At 44.5% G+C, this 19,387-nt stretch overlaps 4 protein-coding genes across 4 annotated transcripts; 2 read left to right on the top strand and 2 right to left on the bottom strand.

The window, feature by feature from the left end:
* The first annotated feature begins 183 nt into the window (after positions 1-183).
* LOC142968549 (transmembrane protein 151B) lies at positions 184-4,579 on the top strand. Its single transcript, XM_076108455.1, has 2 exons — positions 184-306; positions 2,680-4,579. The coding sequence occupies exons 1-2, from the start codon at positions 184-186 to the stop codon at positions 4,300-4,302; spliced, it is 1,746 nt and encodes a 581-aa protein (XP_075964570.1). The 3' UTR covers positions 4,303-4,579.
* Positions 4,580-6,618: 2,039 nt separating this feature from the next.
* Positions 6,619-10,212, top strand: lrr1 (leucine rich repeat protein 1). The gene is made up of 5 exons (XM_076107720.1): positions 6,619-7,177; positions 8,124-8,222; positions 8,523-8,775; positions 8,866-9,340; positions 9,435-10,212. Exons 1-5 carry the CDS (start codon positions 6,995-6,997, stop codon positions 9,688-9,690), a joined length of 1,266 nt encoding a protein of 421 aa, XP_075963835.1. The 5' UTR covers positions 6,619-6,994; the 3' UTR covers positions 9,691-10,212.
* A 10-nt stretch (positions 10,213-10,222) lies between these two features.
* On the bottom strand, positions 10,223-13,840 carry dnaaf2 (dynein axonemal assembly factor 2). Its single transcript, XM_076107717.1, has 2 exons — positions 10,816-13,840; positions 10,223-10,721 (listed from the first exon to the last, which is right to left on the bottom strand). The coding sequence occupies exons 1-2, from the start codon at positions 12,559-12,561 to the stop codon at positions 10,386-10,388; spliced, it is 2,082 nt and encodes a 693-aa protein (XP_075963832.1). The 5' UTR covers positions 12,562-13,840; the 3' UTR covers positions 10,223-10,385.
* Positions 13,841-14,198: 358 nt separating this feature from the next.
* On the bottom strand, positions 14,199-17,766 carry klf11b (Kruppel like factor 11b). Its single transcript, XM_076107719.1, has 4 exons — positions 17,579-17,766; positions 16,596-16,871; positions 15,236-16,175; positions 14,199-15,014 (listed from the first exon to the last, which is right to left on the bottom strand). Exons 1-4 carry the CDS (start codon positions 17,615-17,617, stop codon positions 14,713-14,715), a joined length of 1,557 nt encoding a protein of 518 aa, XP_075963834.1. The 5' UTR covers positions 17,618-17,766; the 3' UTR covers positions 14,199-14,712.
* Positions 17,767-19,387: the final 1,621 nt, after the last annotated feature.

Genomic DNA, 19,387 nt, shown 5'->3' with positions numbered 1-19,387 from the left:
CCCCCTCTGTCCGGCCAGGCGGGACCACCGAGGGATCCCCGCTCGGTGCAGCAGCAGCAGCCTGCTGGCTCCGGCCCAGACGGTGTGGGGCTGAAGGGGACACAAAAAGGGGGAGCAACCCGGGAGAAACGGAGCAAGAAGGAGTGAGTTTATAATCTCTCTCTGACATGCGAAAAGTGCAGCATGCTCTCCTCCGATCCGGACTCTGCGGAGGACACGGCGGCCAGCGCTCCCAATGATGCTGAGGAAGAGGAGCAGGAGGAGGAGCAGGAGAACTCGCCAGCTGAGAGTGATGTTCTGGAGGAGGTAGGTGTAGTCATTCATTAGCTTGAATAAAAACATCAAACAATATTTTTTTAAATGGTTGCAGTTCTTATGAATTGATCAGAAAAGTATAACAAATAACAGCAATGACGAACCAAAACATTATTATTGTGCAATACAAATAAGCACACTCTTAAGTGCAAGTTCTTTACGCTTATGCTTATTATTGCCTTTAAATATATATACATAGCAAATTAAATATTAAAGACATTTGAGTTCTGTGATCACTGGAAAAATAAATACTATATTGACATCCTCTCTGTGCCATCAGAGTGCAAATGCGTCCACCTGCAGCCAGACAGCCTCTCTGCTTGATGAAATGTCAGAATAGTCCATTTCACAGTGGCAGTAGAATCCATTGATGTGGAAAGATACTCTCACCAACGCATGCATAATATTCCCAAAGGGAGTTGTTAAGCCAGCAAACAAATATTTTTGCAAAGCCAGACTACGATTTTAAAGTTTTGATCAATTGTATACATGCATGTGTCTGTGTTTGCTCCACAATGCCCTCTGTCTTTACTGTCACGGAATAATTACTGTGATTCCATCTGGGGGATTGGCTGTGTGCAGCCAGCCATGCACAGATAAGAGAGCACGAGTTGTCTTACCTCACAGCCATTGTCCATGTAACTGCCAGGTCCTATTTTATACTGCGGAGTAGATTAAAGTACAATTTAGTTACAAGCAACTCCACTTTCCACAAGCGTCCTATTTATCTTCAGCCAACAGATTTAGTTTATTAGGGCTTACACTTTTTTGATTGGTAACCTTAAATTGACTAAACATTTTACTAAGAAGCACTATTTAAAGTGAGACTCTTGCACATCTAAACTGTATGTAGTGTGTAATGTCTGCAGTCCAGAGGCCTGGACTACTGAATGCCATCCTCTCTAGTACACAAGAATTGCATCCCTGTTTGCTCCATAAATAACTGAGGTGGAACCCGCAAAGTGACATCCCTACCCCTGTGTCAGTCAGCGCAGTAATGGATGGGCTGGTTGTCAGCATAAATTGTTTCACTCCATAAAACACCAGAGGTAGTCGACAAGAACACAGGATCTCGTGGGGACGATTGTCACCACAAAAAGCAAAAATATTCGAAAAGACATTTAGAAGTTATGATAAATGTGACTGACAAGATGGGACCAAATTACTTTTGAATATGTGAAACTCCCAAACTAAGAGATGCACACATTAAATGTGTCGGTCCCGGTTTGCTCTTTTTGTGCACAAAGGGTTACACTCCAGCTTCTTTTACTGTTAGTGTTACTGATGAAATAGCTTGAGGCCATTGTGTCTTTGCTGAATGTAAGCACTTTCTGTTTCTGTTTGTCTGCCCGGAGCTAATCACCCAATAGGCAGCAGATAAATGTAGATCAGGGTTGTGTGTGTGTGTGTGTGTGTGTGTGTGTGTGTGTGTGTGTGTGTGTGTGTGTGTGTGTGTGTGTGTGTGTGTGTGTGTATACTTATGCAGTGCTGGGAGAAGTATTCTGATTCTTGTCTAAAATAATCCAAATCAGAATTTAAAAATACTACATTACATGTAAAGCATGTCACAAATGTAAGTGCAACAGAAGGGCCCTTGTAAGTGTTGTATTATTATAAAATTATAAATATCAGAAAGTAGTGAAAGTTCCCAGAGTTCCCAGAGTCAAAGAAAATGTCTTAAAATGTCTTGTTTATTTTTTTACCAACAGTCCAAAACTTAAAGATATTTCATAAAAAAAACATTAAACAGGGAAAAGCAATGAATCCTTACATTTGGAACCAGAAATATTTGGATTTTTTCCTTGACGAATGAGGTAAATGTTTAATTTATTTTTCATTTTCTGTTATTTATTCCGAAGCTAGAGCATCATTTCTGTGCAAGGTGCCCTTGAGGCTCTATTAAAAAATAAGCTTATAAGTAACAATAAATTGAAACAGAAACATGTGTGTTGGTCGGTCAGGCTCCATTTCTACAATGGATTTAAATCTCCGATGTTTTTAGGAATGTTGTCGTGCTATTATAAGTGTGATATTAATGTGACAACTTTACCAGCTAGTACATTAGCCCATGTGCAATATAAATTTAATTAATTTCAGAGAAAGTTGTGAAAACATCTCAGCTAACGTTAAATATAAATATTATAAGTATTTATATATGTCTGCTTTGAGTCACAGCCTACCAGGGACACTGGGTGCTTTAATTGAATTCCTGCGAGCTTTCTTTACTTTGTGCTTAGGTATGGGAAAGCTTGGCAGTCCAAAGTGGAGCCACGTTCATTTGCATTTCTACTGTATGTCACTGCCAGGTTTCAGAGCCTCATTGATTTAAGTACCTTCTTCTCATTACTCTCTCTCTCTCTGCAGCAGCGTCCAGTGAAGCAGTCCCTGGGTGCTTGCATCTGCCGGGAGTCCCATTGGCGCTGCCTGCTGCTCTCTCTGCTCATGTACAGCTGCCTGGGCGCGGTGGCCTGGTGTCAGCTGACCCGGGTTACCAAAATCAGCTTCAACTCCGCCCTAACCTCCTCCTTCACGGCCTCCTTCACCTCCTCCCTGCGGGGGGCCTCTGGGATGAGCGTTGGAGGACACTCAATGATCTACCACGACAGCCCCTGCTCTGACGGCTACATCTACATCCCTCTGGCCTTCCTGCTCATTCTCTACGCCTTATACATGGTGGAGTGCTGGCACTGCAGAGCCAGGAGCGAGCTGCAGAGCAAAGCAGACGTGGACAGTGTGTATGAGCGCGTGCTGCGGATGAGGGAGGCCCAACCTTGCATATGGTGGAAGGCCATCAGCTACCACTTTGTGCGACGGACTCGGCAAGTCACCCGATACCGCAACGGGGACGCGTACACCACCATGCAGGTGTACCACGAGAGAGTGAACACCCACGTCGCCGAGGGCGAGTTTGACTACAGCCACTCTGGGATGAAAGATGTATCGCGTGACCTCAGAGGCTTGGAGGGACGTCCGGCAACTCGCCTGCGCTTCACCAAATGTTTCAGCTTCACAGAGGCCGGTCCAGAAAATGATTACCTCAACCAGAGAGCCAGGTTCTTCTCTGAAATTGAGGGTTTGGACGATTACATGGAGGCCAGGGAGGGGATGCAGCTGAAGAATGTGGACTTCAGAGAAAACCTAATAGCCTACGTAGATCCAGATAGGATGCCTTGGTACACTTCCCAGGTTGCCTTCTGGCTGGCAGCTCTGCTGATGTTGTCCTGGCCTCTGAGAGTGCTGACAGAGTACCGCACTGCCTATGTGCACTACCGCATAGAGAAACTATTTGGGCTAGAGTACAGCCCCTCTCCTCTAGATGAAGACAGGCCTCTGGGGAATAGTACTGGTTGTGGTATTCCCAGAGTAGACACGCTGGACAGCACTGAGATGGAGTGGCACATACGCTGTAACCGTCAGGTGATTCCCAGCTACTCAGAGGCCATGCTGATAAACATGAGCACAGCAGACTCTAACTCATTACAAGACACCGAAGGCACCTCGTCCTCAAACTGCTTCCTTCTGGACAGCAGCCAGACTGCTCAGAGTTACGGCGCTGTGCAAAGCCAGGAGGACTGCGAGCAAAGCGAGGAGCCGAACGGACGAGGTGACGGAGGAGGCAGGAGGAGGACCATCGCCAGCTCCAGCTGCTCCTCCATCTTCTCCTGCCAGGGAGCGCTGCTCCACTCGCACCCCTCCTCGGACACGTCCCGATTCTCTCTCTGCCGCATGTACGGCTCCCATCGCACCGTGTCTCTGTGGAGGAGCCACAGCAGCAACCTGACTGACCCCTGCTGCACCGACGAGCAGTGCTGCCGGTCCGACTCCAGCCGGCTGGCCCTCAGCGATAGTCCACCGACTTATAGGGACGCCCGGTTCTTCCCAGTGCTCATTGTGCATCGGTCTGAGGGCCGTGGCGGCGAGGACGGGAGGGATGTGAGGCGATATTACATACGCAGAGGGTCGTCCTGTGTGGAGACGGATCTCTGAGGGACATGGAGACACTTATTGATGAGTCAAGATAAGATTCAAAACAGTAATGATGGATGATGTTGGTCACTGTTTGCTCCATAGGCAGAATGACATTAATGAAGATGTATGGAGCTCTTTCAGAAAATTCCACTGTAAGTGAAGTAATAGTCACTTCTATTTTTTAACACAGTCCTCTCGTTGAATTGCACATGCTGCAGTGTGTATAATGACAATAATAATCTGATTAAATGGTGCATACATGCCACTGAGACATGAAAACTGCATGACATCAGCATCCTACTGTTTTCATCACTCACATTTCTCAAAAATCACAGGATGCAAAACTTCACCGGTTCTTACATTGACCTTGTATGTGTTATTATACGTGTGAGGATTGTGCCACTTAGAGGTGAGAATAATACAAGTAAAAAGAAAAGTTGCATGTCATTACCATAAGCTTTTGACTTTTAGTTGATCTATAGTGAAACCAAAGACATTTTTTCTGTTTTTTTTGTTTTTTCCAAAGACTGTTATTCAACACCACAAAGCTTTTATTGATGAGTAGGAACATGAACTGAATGTCAAAATGTAAGCAGTAAAAGTAGTCCTGACAAATTATTTTTGTAGAGCAGTATTGTGACTTGTACCATGTCAGATTGAAGGGAATAACGTGGCGTTTTTATTCACTCAAATTTGTTAATTAAATCATACATTGAATCATATCACTGTTGCAAATTTCTATATTTTAATTTGAGGTCACAAACAAATGTAAACGGTCCCTGTTGTGTGTGCTGATGAATAAAAAGAAAAAGAAGAAGAGAGATAAGTTTGCCCTGTGATCATGTTGATCTGAGGTGACAGATACTCTCAGCTCACTGGTTCCTCAAGTACAACTAGAAGGAAAGAAGCACTGGAATGACTACACGCACATCCAATGACTTCAACCAATAAACATCCTTTGTGGTTGCCAGACCAAGTGTGGTTCGTACAAATATACCATTTATGCAAGCAAAAGTGTAAATGCAGAATGTTGTTGCCATCTAAGATAGAAGCAATACTATACTTTTACTATGATAAAAGCAATTCTTCAAAAACACTCCATTACAAGTAAAAGTACATATTATGTTATATTACTTCTCGGGATTATTATCACCGATGTATGAATGAGTATGTAGCATTGTAATGCTGTTGTTGGAGAAGTTCAATCTATAACAATGCATCATGTTTATAAGATGACCGTGTGATTTATATTGAAAATCTGAATCTACAAAGTAACTGTCAAATACATACAGTGATATCTCTCTGGTCTTTCTTCCTGCTGAACACTAGATGCCACTATTGCTAAGAACTGCATTGACTTATTTATATTAAAAATGTATATATTTTTTAATGGGTACATTCAACAGTACTTTGACAAAAAAGAAAGACAAATCAATTCAATAGCTTCTCAGTTTTCCTCAGCAGATGGAGTTTTTGCCCAGTTGTAGAAACTTCAGTGAGTAACATGCAATAGAACAGTCGAGGGATAGCGGGACAGTTGAAAAGCCCCAGAAAAAAGCTAGTCAGTGGACCTTTTTTGGAGTTTTTGTCAAACCTCTGTCAGTTGCTTTATGATTAGCAAAAACTGTGACTGCATTGGAGATTATTAAATAGTATTTTATTCATGTTTATATTTTTGTCAAACAAACTACCACGTAACCCAGTGGTGGAAGAAGTACTCAGACCTCAGAAGTAGCAATGCAACACGATGGAAATACTTTGTTCCAAGTAAAGGTCCTGCATTCAAAATGTGACTTTAAGTATATTAGCATCAAAATATAGCTGCTTGAAGTACCAAAAGTAAAAGTTGGCAACTCATTATGCAGAATGGCCCATTGCACAATAGTGTATAGCCTAACATACAGCCGACTGGATTAAAATGAGTGATGCATTAAGTGGAGCTAAATTAAATTGATAGTTATCTTTACATAATAATAGCCTACAGCATATGTATTTGTTGATTAGATTTTGTATTATTAATCTGAATGTGAAAAGTGATTAGTCACTAAAATTAGCAAATAAATGTTATTATTTGTAGTATAAAGTAGCAGAAAATGGAAGTAATCAAGTACAGCAGCTTATTTTATTAATTATTATTAATAAAAGTATTATTATTCTGTTATTCAGAACCGTACAGTCCTCGAATAAATGTACTTCCCACCAGTGGTGTCACGTTTTATTTATTGTTTATTAAAAAAGTACTTCGAGCAAAACGGCTGTCCGACTATGGAAGTAGGGTCTGCCCCTCTCCTGCTAAACGCGCGCCAGGGCCCCGAGCGCTTCCATGACGTCACTTCCCACGCGCGCGCGATATCATGCTAACGACAGCTACCTCACCGAGAACAGAGAACTATCCGGGGCCTTTTACAATGTGTCCAGGTACCGCCAAACTCACCGCGGTTGCCCACTGAAGACTTGCTATACCGGCTGTGTGTGGTGTGTTCGACAGCCGGTCAGATGCCGCTGCGGCTCGGTGGAGACCACCGGTCCGCTTGTTGACATCCATGACGGGGACGGACGTGTGTGTTGTGCCCCGGGAGCTCCAGGACGTTTTTCCGCGGAAGTTTCTTTTTCTCTTCCTCTGGTATGCATTTAAACCCGTAGTTTAACTCTGACTCGGCCTTAAGCCGGGACATCAAGAGTTTGTGTTTTTGTTTTGTATTCGGTTGTGATGAAGCTGCAGTGTGATGTCGAGGTGGTGAACCGGATGCTTCCCTCGTTTGGCATGAAAAGTCGAGGGAAGGGCACGAGAGCGGTGCTGTCCATCGGGAAGCATGCGGACAAGACGAATCAACGCAACAACATCTACATGATGATCTGCACCGCTAAAGACAGAGCAGGCTCAAAGTACAAGGTCAGGGTCTGTTGTTGTTGTTTGTACTGTACTGTCGCTGAAGCTGAAGCTGGACTTGCGTCCCTGGGTGTGTGCCCCTTTATGTTGATTGAATTCAGATTTAGTTTAGGGAATTTTATTCATCACTCAAAGAGCATTTCATGGCTAAAGTCTAAAAAGAGTAACCTCATCAACACAGTTACAAAAAGGGGCTTTTAAAAGTAAAAAAAATAGGAATGGCTGAATTTGACTGTATATTACAGTTTATTTTACATTTATTATTCACAAGTCTTATAAACAAGAGTTGATGCACCTTGTTGGTACTGTTGTTGTTGTTGTTGTTGTTGTCGTTTGGCTCCTTAAACTATCATTTGAAAAAAATGTAATATCTGGATGCAAAAAGGCTAAATAAACATTCGTTAAATGTAATTTAACACACACAACATGGTACATCCAGCGTACAGGTCACGTTATTGACAAAGCATCTACATGCTTTGTCAATAAGTACAGTTTAATAAGACAGTAAATGATCTTCATGTCATGTTGTTTGTCAGGTTTCTACAGTAACGTTTTGAAATGACAGTATTAAACATTGCATAAGCAACACATTCCAGCAACTTTGACTGTGTTTTTGGTATTCAGTTAACTCAAACCCATGCCACTTAATATATTTACTTTTATTCCTTTATTTATTATGCATCATTGCCAGAAAGACCTAGACGATTTGAAACCCTCAGCGTATAGTGTTCATGTTCGCTAATGCTGCCTTCAGGTGCTCTTCAGGAGCTTCTGATTTAAAAACGCCAAATATACACCTGCATGTTGAGGAAAGGGTTCAAAAGCTTTCGGTATTCCCGTCTACACTTGTTGAGAACGTGAATCGCTCCTGGTTGAATGGTAACGCGTACACACCCTGTTGTGTCATGTATTTTTCCATCACTGACATTTTGCCAACTTTCTCTTGCAGCTGAAAGACAACATAGAGAAGTTCTTCACCTGGTTTGTGGAGGAAGGCAAGGCCACCGTGAGGTTAAAGGAACCTGCTGTTGACATTTGTTTGAGCAAGGTACGACTTCCAGCTAAACACAGTCTGAGTACTACAGTGTTTATAAGTGAGGACTGTGTCACAAGACTCCACCTACTCGTTTATCCAACTAGACGCATCCGGTTGTTTTGACTGCATCAACCTACAGGCCCACCATTTTTAAAATCCTAAATAAATTGACCATACATTTAGATGAACACCCTGATATGTGTTTGGGTGTTTTTTTTGGTTGTCGGTCTATTATTTTGGGCTGCATTGGATTGTACAGGTATTCACCATCCATTAATCCACCTGTGTCTTCATCTATTCATTTATTTGTAGGCTGATGCGAACAGCTTGAAGAACTTCCTCTCGGCGGCTCGTTTGGCCGACAGAGGAAGTGACGCGAGTAGCCTTCCTCTCTCCACGCTCACTCCTGTTCGCGCCAGAGACGTAGAGCAACCCAAGAAGAAGCTCACCATCGTCTCCAAGAAGGACTACCCCCTCACCTCCTGCTTCCCCTACTCTCTGGAGCAGCTGCAGGTCTCCTACTGCAAACTGTCCCGGGTGGACATGCGGATGCTGTCTCTCAAAGGTAGACTGAGTTTAACTTCATACAATACTTTGCGCAATACTACATAGCTGGATTAAGTTGTGTTGTTTTTCTTTGGTTTGTTTTTTGCAGCTCTCCGCAAGCTAGACCTCAGCAACAACCACATCAAGAAGCTCCCTGCCACCATCGGGGACCTGGGCTGCCTCTCCGAGCTCGTCCTCCACAACAACCACCTGGAGGCCTTCAGCGAGGCCCTCTGCCTGTCCACCCTGCAGCGGACCCTCCAGCTCCTGGACCTCAGCCAGAATCGACTGCAGTCCCTCCCGGCTCAGTTCTGCCAGCTCAGAGAACTAGTGAACCTCAAGCTGGACGACAACAAGCTCGTCTGTTTGCCGTTCCACGTGGGCCGACTCTCCAAGCTGAGGTTCCTGTCGGCGGCGCACAACCAGCTAACCATGTTGCCCTCTGACTTCCGTAAGCTCAGTCTGGAGAACCTGGACCTGTTTGGGAATCCCTTTGTCCAACCGAACCCTCTTGACCACACGATGAAACTCACGTTCCCACTTCCTCTTCAAGAGATGGCTTCCAGAGCCGTGGCCAACCTCAGGTTAGACTTAAACACGCCCGGTATACCGTATTGTATCTTCACTGTGGTGCTTACAGCAGCCTCCCAATTGTATCCTCTCTGATTCACCTCGCAGGTTACCGTACGGACCTCACCTCATCCCTGCCCACTTGTGTCGGGACCTCGAAGTAGTCAAGCTGTGCGACTGCGGCCGTGTCTGCATCAATTTCTACATCAAGACGGCGGTCAGCATGAACCTGCACCAAGTCTCTCACACGGTCGTCCTGGTGGACGACATGGGGGGCACGGACGCTCCGGTGCAGCAGCACTACTGCTCCCTCTCCTGCTACTCCGAGTTTTTAGACAACTCGCTCCAGAGAGGAATCAGATGAGGAAGAACAAACTCTTTTTGTTTGACAGGAAACAGACCGACTGCTGGAAATTGCGGTGGATTTAGCAACAGATTTGCAAGTTCAGAGATACTGTTGGAGGATAGAGTTGTCTGGTAACGCCTTTAAATGAAAGGAGGATATTGACTCTATTAGGCTTTAAAAGTGCTTGAAGCAGCCTGTTTTACACTCGCACTCAGCTTATATTGCACTCCCTTACTTAACTGCTCCATCTGTAACTGAATAGCACTGACTTTATGGAATGATAGCGGGCAGCCACACGGACAGTTTGCCATTGCTGCCGGTGAACGTCACACATCGTCTTTCCTGCCTCTGAGAGCAGACTGCAGGCTACTGACCTACTTCTACAAGGCAGGAATGAAGAAATTAGATTAATTTGAGTTTCTTCCTGAACACAGTGCCTCAGGGTCCGTGAGCGTTGGCTAAAGGGAGTTGGTTTTTACTGTGCTAATGACCCACAATTTTTATATTCATGTGAAAAATGAAATAAAATAAAAGTATTCACATTGTTGTCCTAAGTGGTTTATTCAGAGACATTTAAATGATTTATGTGTCGTGTGTTTTAATGAAGTGACAGGTTTTGAGAATATTAACATTTAATATTGTTGTATTTAACAACATAACTTGCATTCAAAGCTGCTGTAATACAAGAAAGCCACTTCCCAACCTCTGAACCCTCAGTCCAGCTCATACATCAGGGAGTTTTGGAAGATGAACCCAGCAGAGGTGGAATGGTCACTGATGATCTTTTCGTTTCCATCTTTATCAATTTCCCTTAAAAACACAGGTGGTGGCTTGGTGTCGTGCTCTGGTTTGTGGAGGATTTGCACCGTTGGCCGGTCATCTTGGTCGATATTCTCCCTCTGCTCCTGCTTTACTGAACCCACGGCCGGTTCCTCTGTGACCCCGTCTGAGAAGTCCTTTGTGTTGTTCTGGCTATGAGGTTCAGCAGATCTGGAAGTTTGGGATTCCTCACTCGATCTGCGATTTAGAAATGCAGCGTCTGTTTCCGCCTACAAAGGAAAAACACAAACGGCTTAGCTTGACCGCACACGTTCACCTTCTCGTATACACAGTTCATCCATTTTTTTTTAGGATATATCTCACCGTCTCCTCTTTGATGTCTGAAGTCTTCATTTCGGGTAGTGACTCCGAACAAGAGTTCAGATGGACTTCTCCCTCTTTCTCTTCGCAGCTTAAACGTTCAGCAGGGATTAAAACAAGCTGGTTATCTGTTTCAGGTGTGGCCACAAGCCTGTTATGATCAGGCAATGAAACACCGACAGTATCCCACTGAAAACTTAGACCAGAGTCCTCGTTGTCTTCAAGTTGCTGCCTTTTCTGTAAGTTAGACTTTCCAACCTCTGTTTCATTTTCCTGTTTCTGCTTTTTCAATATCTCATCCACACCTTCTTGGCCTTTTCCATTCTGCTTTTCCCATTTTGCCTCCTCCCCCAAACCAATTTTCTCTTCTTCGTCACCATTTTCTCCTTCCCGTGTTTCCTTCTCACCCACTACACCTTCATCGTCTGCCCTCATCTGCTCCTCTCCTTTCTCATGACCAGTTTCACCCTCTTTTTCAACTTTCTCTACCCTTGTCTGCTGCCTAAAATCCTCCTCAACAGCTATTTGCTCCTCCTCACTTTTCTTGCTTTCCCTCTCCTCCTCCTCCCGCTCCTCCTCTTCGTCCACCTCTCGTTTCTCCTCCTCTATCACATCATCACTAACACCAGTCTGAGCAGACCCTCCGGATAAATCAAAAGCTTCATCAGAAGGAAGAACAGACAGTGTGACTGTAAGCTGTCCTGTCTGTTTGTTGAACTTGGCCTCTCCTTTGTCTTCATCCACAGGGTAGGCTAAGGGCAGCTCCAGTCTGTAGGCTGGTTTCTTGGACGCCAGCAGCAGCTGTCTCTCTTTCACCTCGAGGCTGGCGTCTGAGGCCGCCTTCAGAAGTGGCACGGCGATGGTAACCACTATCTCTTTGGGCCTGGGGCTTTGGGCAGAGTCTCTGGAGCATCTGAAGTCCTGTAGATCCACAAAAGATCGATATTTGACTGTGTAGTTTGGCTTGGTAGGCTCTCTGACTTTCTCAGGCTGAATGCTGTAGCTTTTAGGTTCAGCATCACCGCTGTTTTGTGTTGCAGGCGATTCTGTGGGCTTCATTTGCAGGGACGCGGTAGGTCTTTTTTCATCTGGGTATGGGAATGCAAGAGGGTCCGGCACCTCTGAGGGCTCCTTGGATTTGTAACCAGGTATGGGTTTTCGGATGACACAAGGCTGAGGGGCACCCTTGTATTTAGTACTCATCTCCCTCACATTGTTTTTATCCAGAGTCACTTTGAAAGCATCCTGGATTCCCTGGATGGCTGTGCTGTCCACCGTGTCCATGAATCTCTTGTTTTTGCTTGCAATGTGGACGGTGTCAGGGTGGAAGATAACATCATAGATCATGATCTTGTTCCCTTTTGGGTCTGTGTCTTGTCTCCCTGGGTGCAGACTGTGAGGCAGGGACCAGCACTGTCCTCTGCGGCCATCCTCCGACACCCCGCATTTACATTCAGGCTTTCCAACCTTTTCACTGGCGCAGATATTGATGAAACACTTCTGCTTGCCGTTCACACTCGTCCTGAGAGACCGAAACGGTTTCGGGTGGATAAACTCAATCGTGTTTCCTCTCTCCTTCTCCAAAAGTTTGATCTCCTCTTCGTACCTTTTCTTATTCTCAGGGTCCGATAATTCATGTGCGTAATTGCGCAGCATTTCCCCGAATTTCTCTTCTTTAAGCGCTTTTGTCAGTCTGTCAATTTCATCTCCTGTCATGTTTAGTTCTTTCAGCTTGTCTCCAACCTCCATACTGATGATTACGAGAGGAAATAAAGTTACTGAGGCGGATGAAGTTGGCGGAAACACAACTTTCGTGAGCTAAACGTCCAAGAAATAAGTCCGGAAGTGAACTAATTAATATTAATAATAATAATACAAAGTGGTACGAGCTGACCGGGGGAAAAATGCAGAATTTGGTGTCGTTTTAAGTCGATGTCCGTGTGTTTACCTAGTTTTAGACCTCCAGCAAACGGTCCTAGTTGTGTTGATGTAACCATAGCAACATGAAAGTATTTGGTGCAACAAGGAAACACTTCCGGGTGAAACTATTTTTTTGCCTTGCTTAGATCCGACAGATTTGATAAATGAATGAAAAAAGTATAACTGAATAAATATAATCAGAGGAATTTGAAAAACAGTATAATTTAGTTCAAAATAAAAGTTGAATCCAGTAAAAAAAAAAAAAAACTTCTCTAACTTTCCTAGGATGCTTTTGTGTAGATAGTGAAATAACATGATTTGGCCACCAGATGTCGCTGTAGATCACTGCTCAAGTGGAAGAGAGCCAGTGCGTAAATCGGTCAGTAAGGCAAAGGGGCGGATATGCAGGAAAGAGAAGTGATTGGTCGCACCCCCAACAGCTCATATTTCTCACTGTCTGATTGGAAGGGCTGTGCTGTAACTGGGTGCAGGACCATTGATAATGAATGTGTAGGAGAGAGAGAGAGAGAGGATGGATGCAGCACACTGAACCACTCTGTGGTCCCGCAGCATCTTAACGGGTTTATTTTTATTGTTTACATAACAAATTTTCCACTTGCATCTTCCCAATTTCTCCAGCTGAAAACGTCTTCTTTGGTAATAATTTATGACCATAGTCTCTAGACTTTATGAACAAGCACATCTTTCTCCTATAATTTGTTAATTTCGTATATATACATTTACTACATTACTGCACAACCTGTTTACATTACAATCCATACATTAAACTATGAATGTACACCTGTCTACCACAGTGTTATATATTATAGTTTATTCCTACATTCTAACTGCTGCACTATTCTGTGCCTTTATAATCTATCATAAGATTTTACTTACAAATATGTATAAAAAATAAATTTGTATCAGCCTGTTGTTGGAGGGAACCTGAGAACTAAGAACGAGTGCTTCACTGTAATTGTTGTGCATATGCCATTACTAAGAACTTGGACTTGTAACCACTAAGCACACAAACAAGAGATGCTTGCCAAACGATACCACACTGGTAAGAGATTTTTCACTGAATAAAACGTGGTTTATTATGCAAGAGCCCTACCACCTCCTTGTCCTCATGTGACAGTGCTGGATGGGGTCAAGTGATCAGTTAATGAGCTCTAAAACAAGGCAAACAAACGTGTGTCGTCTGCTGACTCATCAACAATCTGGCTCTGCGCTAATGAACTGGACACAATGTCCTTAAATGGTCTCGCCAAAGTGCTTTTATAACACTGAGTTTCAGTCAGCCAGTAGACCAAAAGAGGGCGGTAGAAGGGGGAGTCACAGTGTGACGCACACAGGATGTGGGCAGGCAACACTGTGGGAAAGATTGCTGACTATACCGAGATCCCACACTTAGTGTTTCCGGATAAGACATCAGAAAAGTCAAAAAAAAAGCACAAAGAAATGACTCACTTAATCTTTTTTTTTTATTACAAATACGTATTAAATAATATGAAAAGTTAGACAGGGAGATATAATCAAGGTATAATCATAGTACTGATGGTTAATATTCATATCATCTTTGCATGTTTTCCCAAAAATGACAAATAAATGCATTTCATAGTACAACAAACAATACACTCCTAGACATATATATTATATATATATATATATATATATATATATATCTCAGTATCAACACAAACAAAGAGAAAGTGTTGGAGGAGGGGTGGAGGGTGAAATGTATAAGACAAACTTCATACAAAGGCTTTGGCAAGAGTGCATTGACATTATCAAATATATCAAAGTAAACAAAAGAATCCTTTAAAGAAAAATACATGTACAAATGAGCAGTAGAGAGGAATAAAAGAGTCCAGTGCATGTTTTTCTGTCATTCCCATGAGTAAAATAGCAGCAGCCGCGTGTGCTTGGCTGATCCCTGTGTCCCTGTGGTATCTTGGGTAGAATGGCAGTGTTCATTGTCTACTTTGAGCTGGCAGGTACCAGCATGCTTAGTGTGGCCAGGCCGGGTTTTGAGGGAGGTGCTTTGCCAGCGGCCATTTTGTTCAGGCTCCGGACATCGGCCTGCCAGGAGGGCATCTTCTTCGTGGTCATGTGGCGGCGGGCGTGTTTGGTGAGGTGATCACTGCGCATGAATCGCCGGTCGCACACGGGACACACAAATTTTTTCTCACCCGTATGCGTCCGCCGGTGACGGGAGAGCTCGTCGGAGCGGGCGAACCTCTTTTCACAGCTGTCCCAGCTGCAGCTGAAAGGCTTCTCACCTAAGGGAGGGAAACGGGGAGAGCAGGGAGTCGGCAAGTGAGTCAGATTGCAGTCATAAGAAATATAACAATGAACTCACTTTCATCTCATCGAGAATAACAAGGCCAAGAAAGGAATGTTTTACAAACAGGATGCAACACTCATCCGTGGTCCCAATTCTTTCCCACATCCTCACGAGTATCAACTAAACCGAACACTTGTGTATGCAGTTAACCCTCACCTGTGTGTGTTCTCAAGTGAGCCTTGAGGTGTGAGCTCTTAAAATACGTCTTCCTGCAGCCCGGGAAGGTGCAGACATAGTTTCTCCTGCGGGAAAAGTCCATCTTTGTTGCCGTTATACCGCAGCTGGGCCCCGCTGGCACATACACAGGGGCCGGGGCCAGAGGTAGCAGCTTGGTGTTGCCCAGAGTCATGACCGTCTGAGGGCAGTGAGGGGCCTGAGAGATAGAGGATTGAGGGAGAACCAGCATCACCGTGCCCTGGGGCATTGCTGAGCCCATGATGAGGGACTGCTGGACGGGGACGGCGTTAGCCAAGGCAGGCTGGGGGAGGATGGGTGTGGCGGCGGTCCGAATCCCAGTATTGGAAGTCTGAACCGCACCGGGGATGAAGGCGGAGATTATACCCGATTGGCTGCTGACGGGGAACATCTGGCAGATGATTTGAGGGCTGGGGACTGAGGGCGGGCACAGGGTTGCGAGAGCAGAGGCAGTCGGAGGGCTGCTTTGCGGTCGCATATTGACAGAAGTGGGGGTGGAGACACTGTTCAAATAGAGGTTTGAGGGACTGGCGTGCTGCTCTGTTCTTGGGGCGAACAATGCGGGTGTGAGAGGAGTAGATGGAGGTGTGGTTATCTCAGTCTTTGTAATACGCTGCTGCTGCTGCAGGCAGACCGTTGCAGCCGTTACTGTTCCTCCCGTTTTCTTTGGATTGGGGGCCACTGGAATGCGGTGTTGGCAGTGGGTGCCGTCTGCGGTGTGGCGGATGACGCTGGTCGCCATGGCTCTGCAGGGCTGTGGCAGAGGAGGGAGGGAGGCCGTCTTTTCAGCAATGGGTGCCAGGACAGGTTGATGGAGCCCGGACACAGCCAGGCCAGAGCTTGACTGGAGCGCTGTGCCGGATGCCTCAACGAAGCTGGGGCTATGAGGGGGAGTCATACACTGGAAAAGAGAAGGGAGGGGAGAACATTAGAAGGTTTAACCAGTGTACCCTGATGACATGGTAATAAGATGTACAGGGGAAAGTGTTTGCAGAGACAAGACAAACAGGTACACACAAGACTAATGATCACTCTGAGTTATAAAGAGCTATAAACTGTGATTTCTATGACTCTGAGAGGAGACACTCTGTCTGAAGGTCAGAGCACCTTACAGTATCATGACGTTTCCTGCTGCAGCACCTCTCACCTGACCGGGTCTCACATAATAAACCATGATCCCACACGTATCTTTCCACATTCACATCAAGGGAACCTTGTCAGTGTCTGCTGTTATTAAGGGGGGGGCAGAACTTGATGGGGCAAATCTAACCTACATATTATTCAATAGTTTGACACCCGTGCAGCATGAGAAGTCACTCACCAGGGAGGAGAGGGACACAAAGTCCTTCGGGGGCTCTGGAAGTTCTGACGGCATGAGGGAGTCACAGGAGTCCGAAGCCGGGGTGAGGGGCCTGGGCTTGCAGGGGCTCGGCCGGCTGCCGAGGAAGTGGCCCCGGCCCCAAGAGCTCATGCACATCAGCGCTTCAGCGGCCTCCAGGTCGGTGTACTCCAGGCCACAGGTTCCACTAGGGACAGACTGTTCACTGTCATGCCTCCTTCTCTTTGCATAGGACCCGCAAGGATCCATATACTCAGCCTGAAAAGGAACAATAAATAAACTTAGTGATGGTGGCACACATGCAAACAAAGGAGAGCTTTCTATTCTATTGAGCGGAATGGAGGAAAACATCTATTTCCATTCATCATCTGCTCTGTCACTGTTCCTCAATCTAAAGTTCCATTCAAACTGCATACACGATGCAGGGGGGGGGGGGGGGGGGCGGGGGGGGGGGTTGGTGACTACACCCCAGCCCAGCATGGACTGCCTCTGGCTCACAGCCAGGACACCTCCCATCGCCAAATATAGACCAAACAGTGACGTCCTGCAGAGACGAGTGAAGTGAAATCCCCCATAAAGCAGGTTTGCATCAGGAAGTAACATCGGCTAATTACGTTATAACTTTAATACACACATATTACTGATCCTCCACAAACACACAAACCAGATTTGATCATTTGTCAACAATGGCATGCAACTTGTTTAAATTAAGAGATGACAATAAATACGTGTAGGTAATTAGCTATCTTTTAAATTATTAGATTTAAATGTAACATGGTTGATTTGGCTCCGCTGCGACCCTGACTTGACTAATATTAATGATATTGTTTAACGCTAAATATGTTGAATTAGCTTACGATACTGAAATATAAAATCTGTAAACAAGTGAATGTTACTGGACGGCAAAATAAATGTCGCGCCCAAATTGAAGTAACGTAAACAGTTTTAAAAATAAAAAAATTTACCTCGTTTGAGTCCATTTCTGTATATTTTCGCGATGGCATTGAGGAATACAATGTCTAAATATCACTTTGTGGTTGTCAGAGCCCGAACAGAACAAAGAGACGGCGGTTGCCAGAGCTGCTGCCTGTACCGGGGTAGGGTTGAGGTCGCTTTTTTCTCTGACTGACTCCCTTTTCTCTCAGCTGTGTGTGTAAAACACGGGGGGGAGAAAAAAAAAGGAAAACAAAACTCACAACACGCACCGGCGGGTGGCAACACTGAGCCAATCACAATTGAGTGTGTGCGGAGCTTCAGCCAATGGGAGAGCAGGGAGCGCGTGAACAGTGCGTGCTCGCCGGACGGTTGGAGGAAATAGGGTGCGTGGCCGTTGGTGGGCGTGTCTGTGAGAGTCAGCAGTGTCAGTGTAAACCCGATGAACTGCCATCCACTAAATAGGCGAAAGGTCGATCCAGTCTATGCTGCATTCAGGGGGTGTAGGAATAACATCTTAGAAATCACCCAGGAAAGAAAATTGTTTCGCTAACGGAGATAATCGCTGAGCATAATTGTTATTGATATGTTTTGATAAAGATAAATTGCAAATATAGCTAAAGTGCCAGGACTATAGGGCAGTTAAGTAAAACATAATTGACACCGAATCTCTTTTTCTATATTAATAAGGCTAGGTTGACTATAACACTATAAACACAGGATATACTTTAGAGTATTAGAAATTGATATATTCTTCTACTTGCCAGCGGAAAAAAACAAGCTCTGCTGTCCACTTGAAAGCGAGGGGGTAAGGCGAGAGTTATTTGTCCCACGTTTCCCACAATACCTGAATGCAACACCAGTTGAAGCGTGAGTTTCTGTCTTGTTTTTCTGAGCTGTTTGTGCAGCAGATAAACAAGTGCTTAAATGAACATATTGCACAAACACATACTCACTAAGCTTAATAGTGAGTTTATTTATTTATTTTATCCATGTTATCACTGTAGCCCATAACCATGTTATCAGTGTAATAATGTATCTATGTCATAAAAAGTACATGTTTCAATGTGATTTTGCAGCAAATCAGGTCAGCCAGGAGAGGCCACTAATTATAAATGATACATTTGGCAAATATCTAACTTCTATACCCTATTCATGGCATGATTTCACATGATTTCCACACTTGTTTTGTCTGTGGGTGTAGCCAGTCTTTAAGCAAGGGATTCTGGGGTGGAGCCAACCTCATGGACTATATTGGATTTTTGATTTAAATTATTACTGTTACATTTGCAGACAAATTAATTATCATGGGACTTCACGTGTACAGATTCACTACACTAAAAAAGGATATTGTGCTTTTTTCTCCTGTTAGTAAATATATTCTTTACACTTTATGTAAAGGTAATGTTTGTTGGGCTGTTTTTCCTGTGGCCTATTGTCTGACAATTTCTATGAGATCATTCCCACAAGCACATGTCGAACTCAAATTGGCCTTGACCTACATGCTGTTATATCACCAACTGCAATTTGACAAAGAGAAACTGTGTCAGAAGTCCTAATGAATTTCTGGAAGCCCTGACGTAAAAAAAGGCTCCACAAGAATGTGTAAATATTGGTAAAAACAATAGTAGACCCAGTGTCATTTTTATGAGCATCAGACTCATATTCTGTTTCTGATATTCCCTGCTTCTATATATAAACAAAACTCATATGACCTCACTTTCACACCTGGCATAAAATTGGTCAATTAGTGTTTGTTTGCAACTTGCTTGCAGCAGAAGATAGTATAGCAGGTGTGTTAGCCTGGCCCTGGCAGCGCCTGGCTGCTAACGGAGGCCGTG

The sequence above is a fragment of the Anarhichas minor genome, unplaced genomic scaffold, assembly GCF_050575085.1.
Source record: "Anarhichas minor isolate MPS153535 unplaced genomic scaffold, ASM5057508v1 ptg000040l, whole genome shotgun sequence".
NCBI lineage: Eukaryota > Metazoa > Chordata > Actinopteri > Perciformes > Anarhichadidae > Anarhichas > Anarhichas minor.
Note: the sequence above shows the minus strand (reverse complement) of the source record. Positions and strands in the feature narration are given on the sequence as shown.

Excerpts from the sequence above, each read along its gene's own strand:
- LOC142968549 (XM_076108455.1), top strand. The coding sequence starts at position 184 with ATGCTCTCCTCCGATCCGGACTCTGCGGAGGACACGGCGGCCAGCGCT. Across the intron at positions 307-2,679 it reads AGAGTGATGTTCTGGAGGAG|CAGCGTCCAGTGAAGCAGTC; the intron begins GTAGGTGTAGTC and ends CTCTCTCTGCAG.
- lrr1 (XM_076107720.1), top strand. The coding sequence starts at position 6,995 with ATGAAGCTGCAGTGTGATGTCGAGGTGGTGAACCGGATGCTTCCCTCG. Across the intron at positions 8,223-8,522 it reads TTGACATTTGTTTGAGCAAG|GCTGATGCGAACAGCTTGAA; the intron begins GTACGACTTCCA and ends ATTTATTTGTAG. Across the intron at positions 8,776-8,865 it reads GCGGATGCTGTCTCTCAAAG|CTCTCCGCAAGCTAGACCTC; the intron begins GTAGACTGAGTT and ends TGTTTTTTGCAG.
- dnaaf2 (XM_076107717.1), bottom strand. The coding sequence starts at position 12,561 with ATGGAGGTTGGAGACAAGCTGAAAGAACTAAACATGACAGGAGATGAA. Across the intron at positions 10,722-10,815 it reads CAGACATCAAAGAGGAGACG|GCGGAAACAGACGCTGCATT; the intron begins GTGAGATATATC and ends TTTCCTTTGTAG.
- klf11b (XM_076107719.1), bottom strand. The coding sequence starts at position 17,617 with ATGCCATCGCGAAAATATACAGAAATGGACTCAAACGAG. Across the intron at positions 16,176-16,595 it reads TTGTGTCCCTCTCCTCCCTG|TGTATGACTCCCCCTCATAG; the intron begins GTGAGTGACTTC and ends TCTCTTTTCCAG. Across the intron at positions 15,015-15,235 it reads TCACTTGAGAACACACACAG|GTGAGAAGCCTTTCAGCTGC; the intron begins GTGAGGGTTAAC and ends TCCCTCCCTTAG.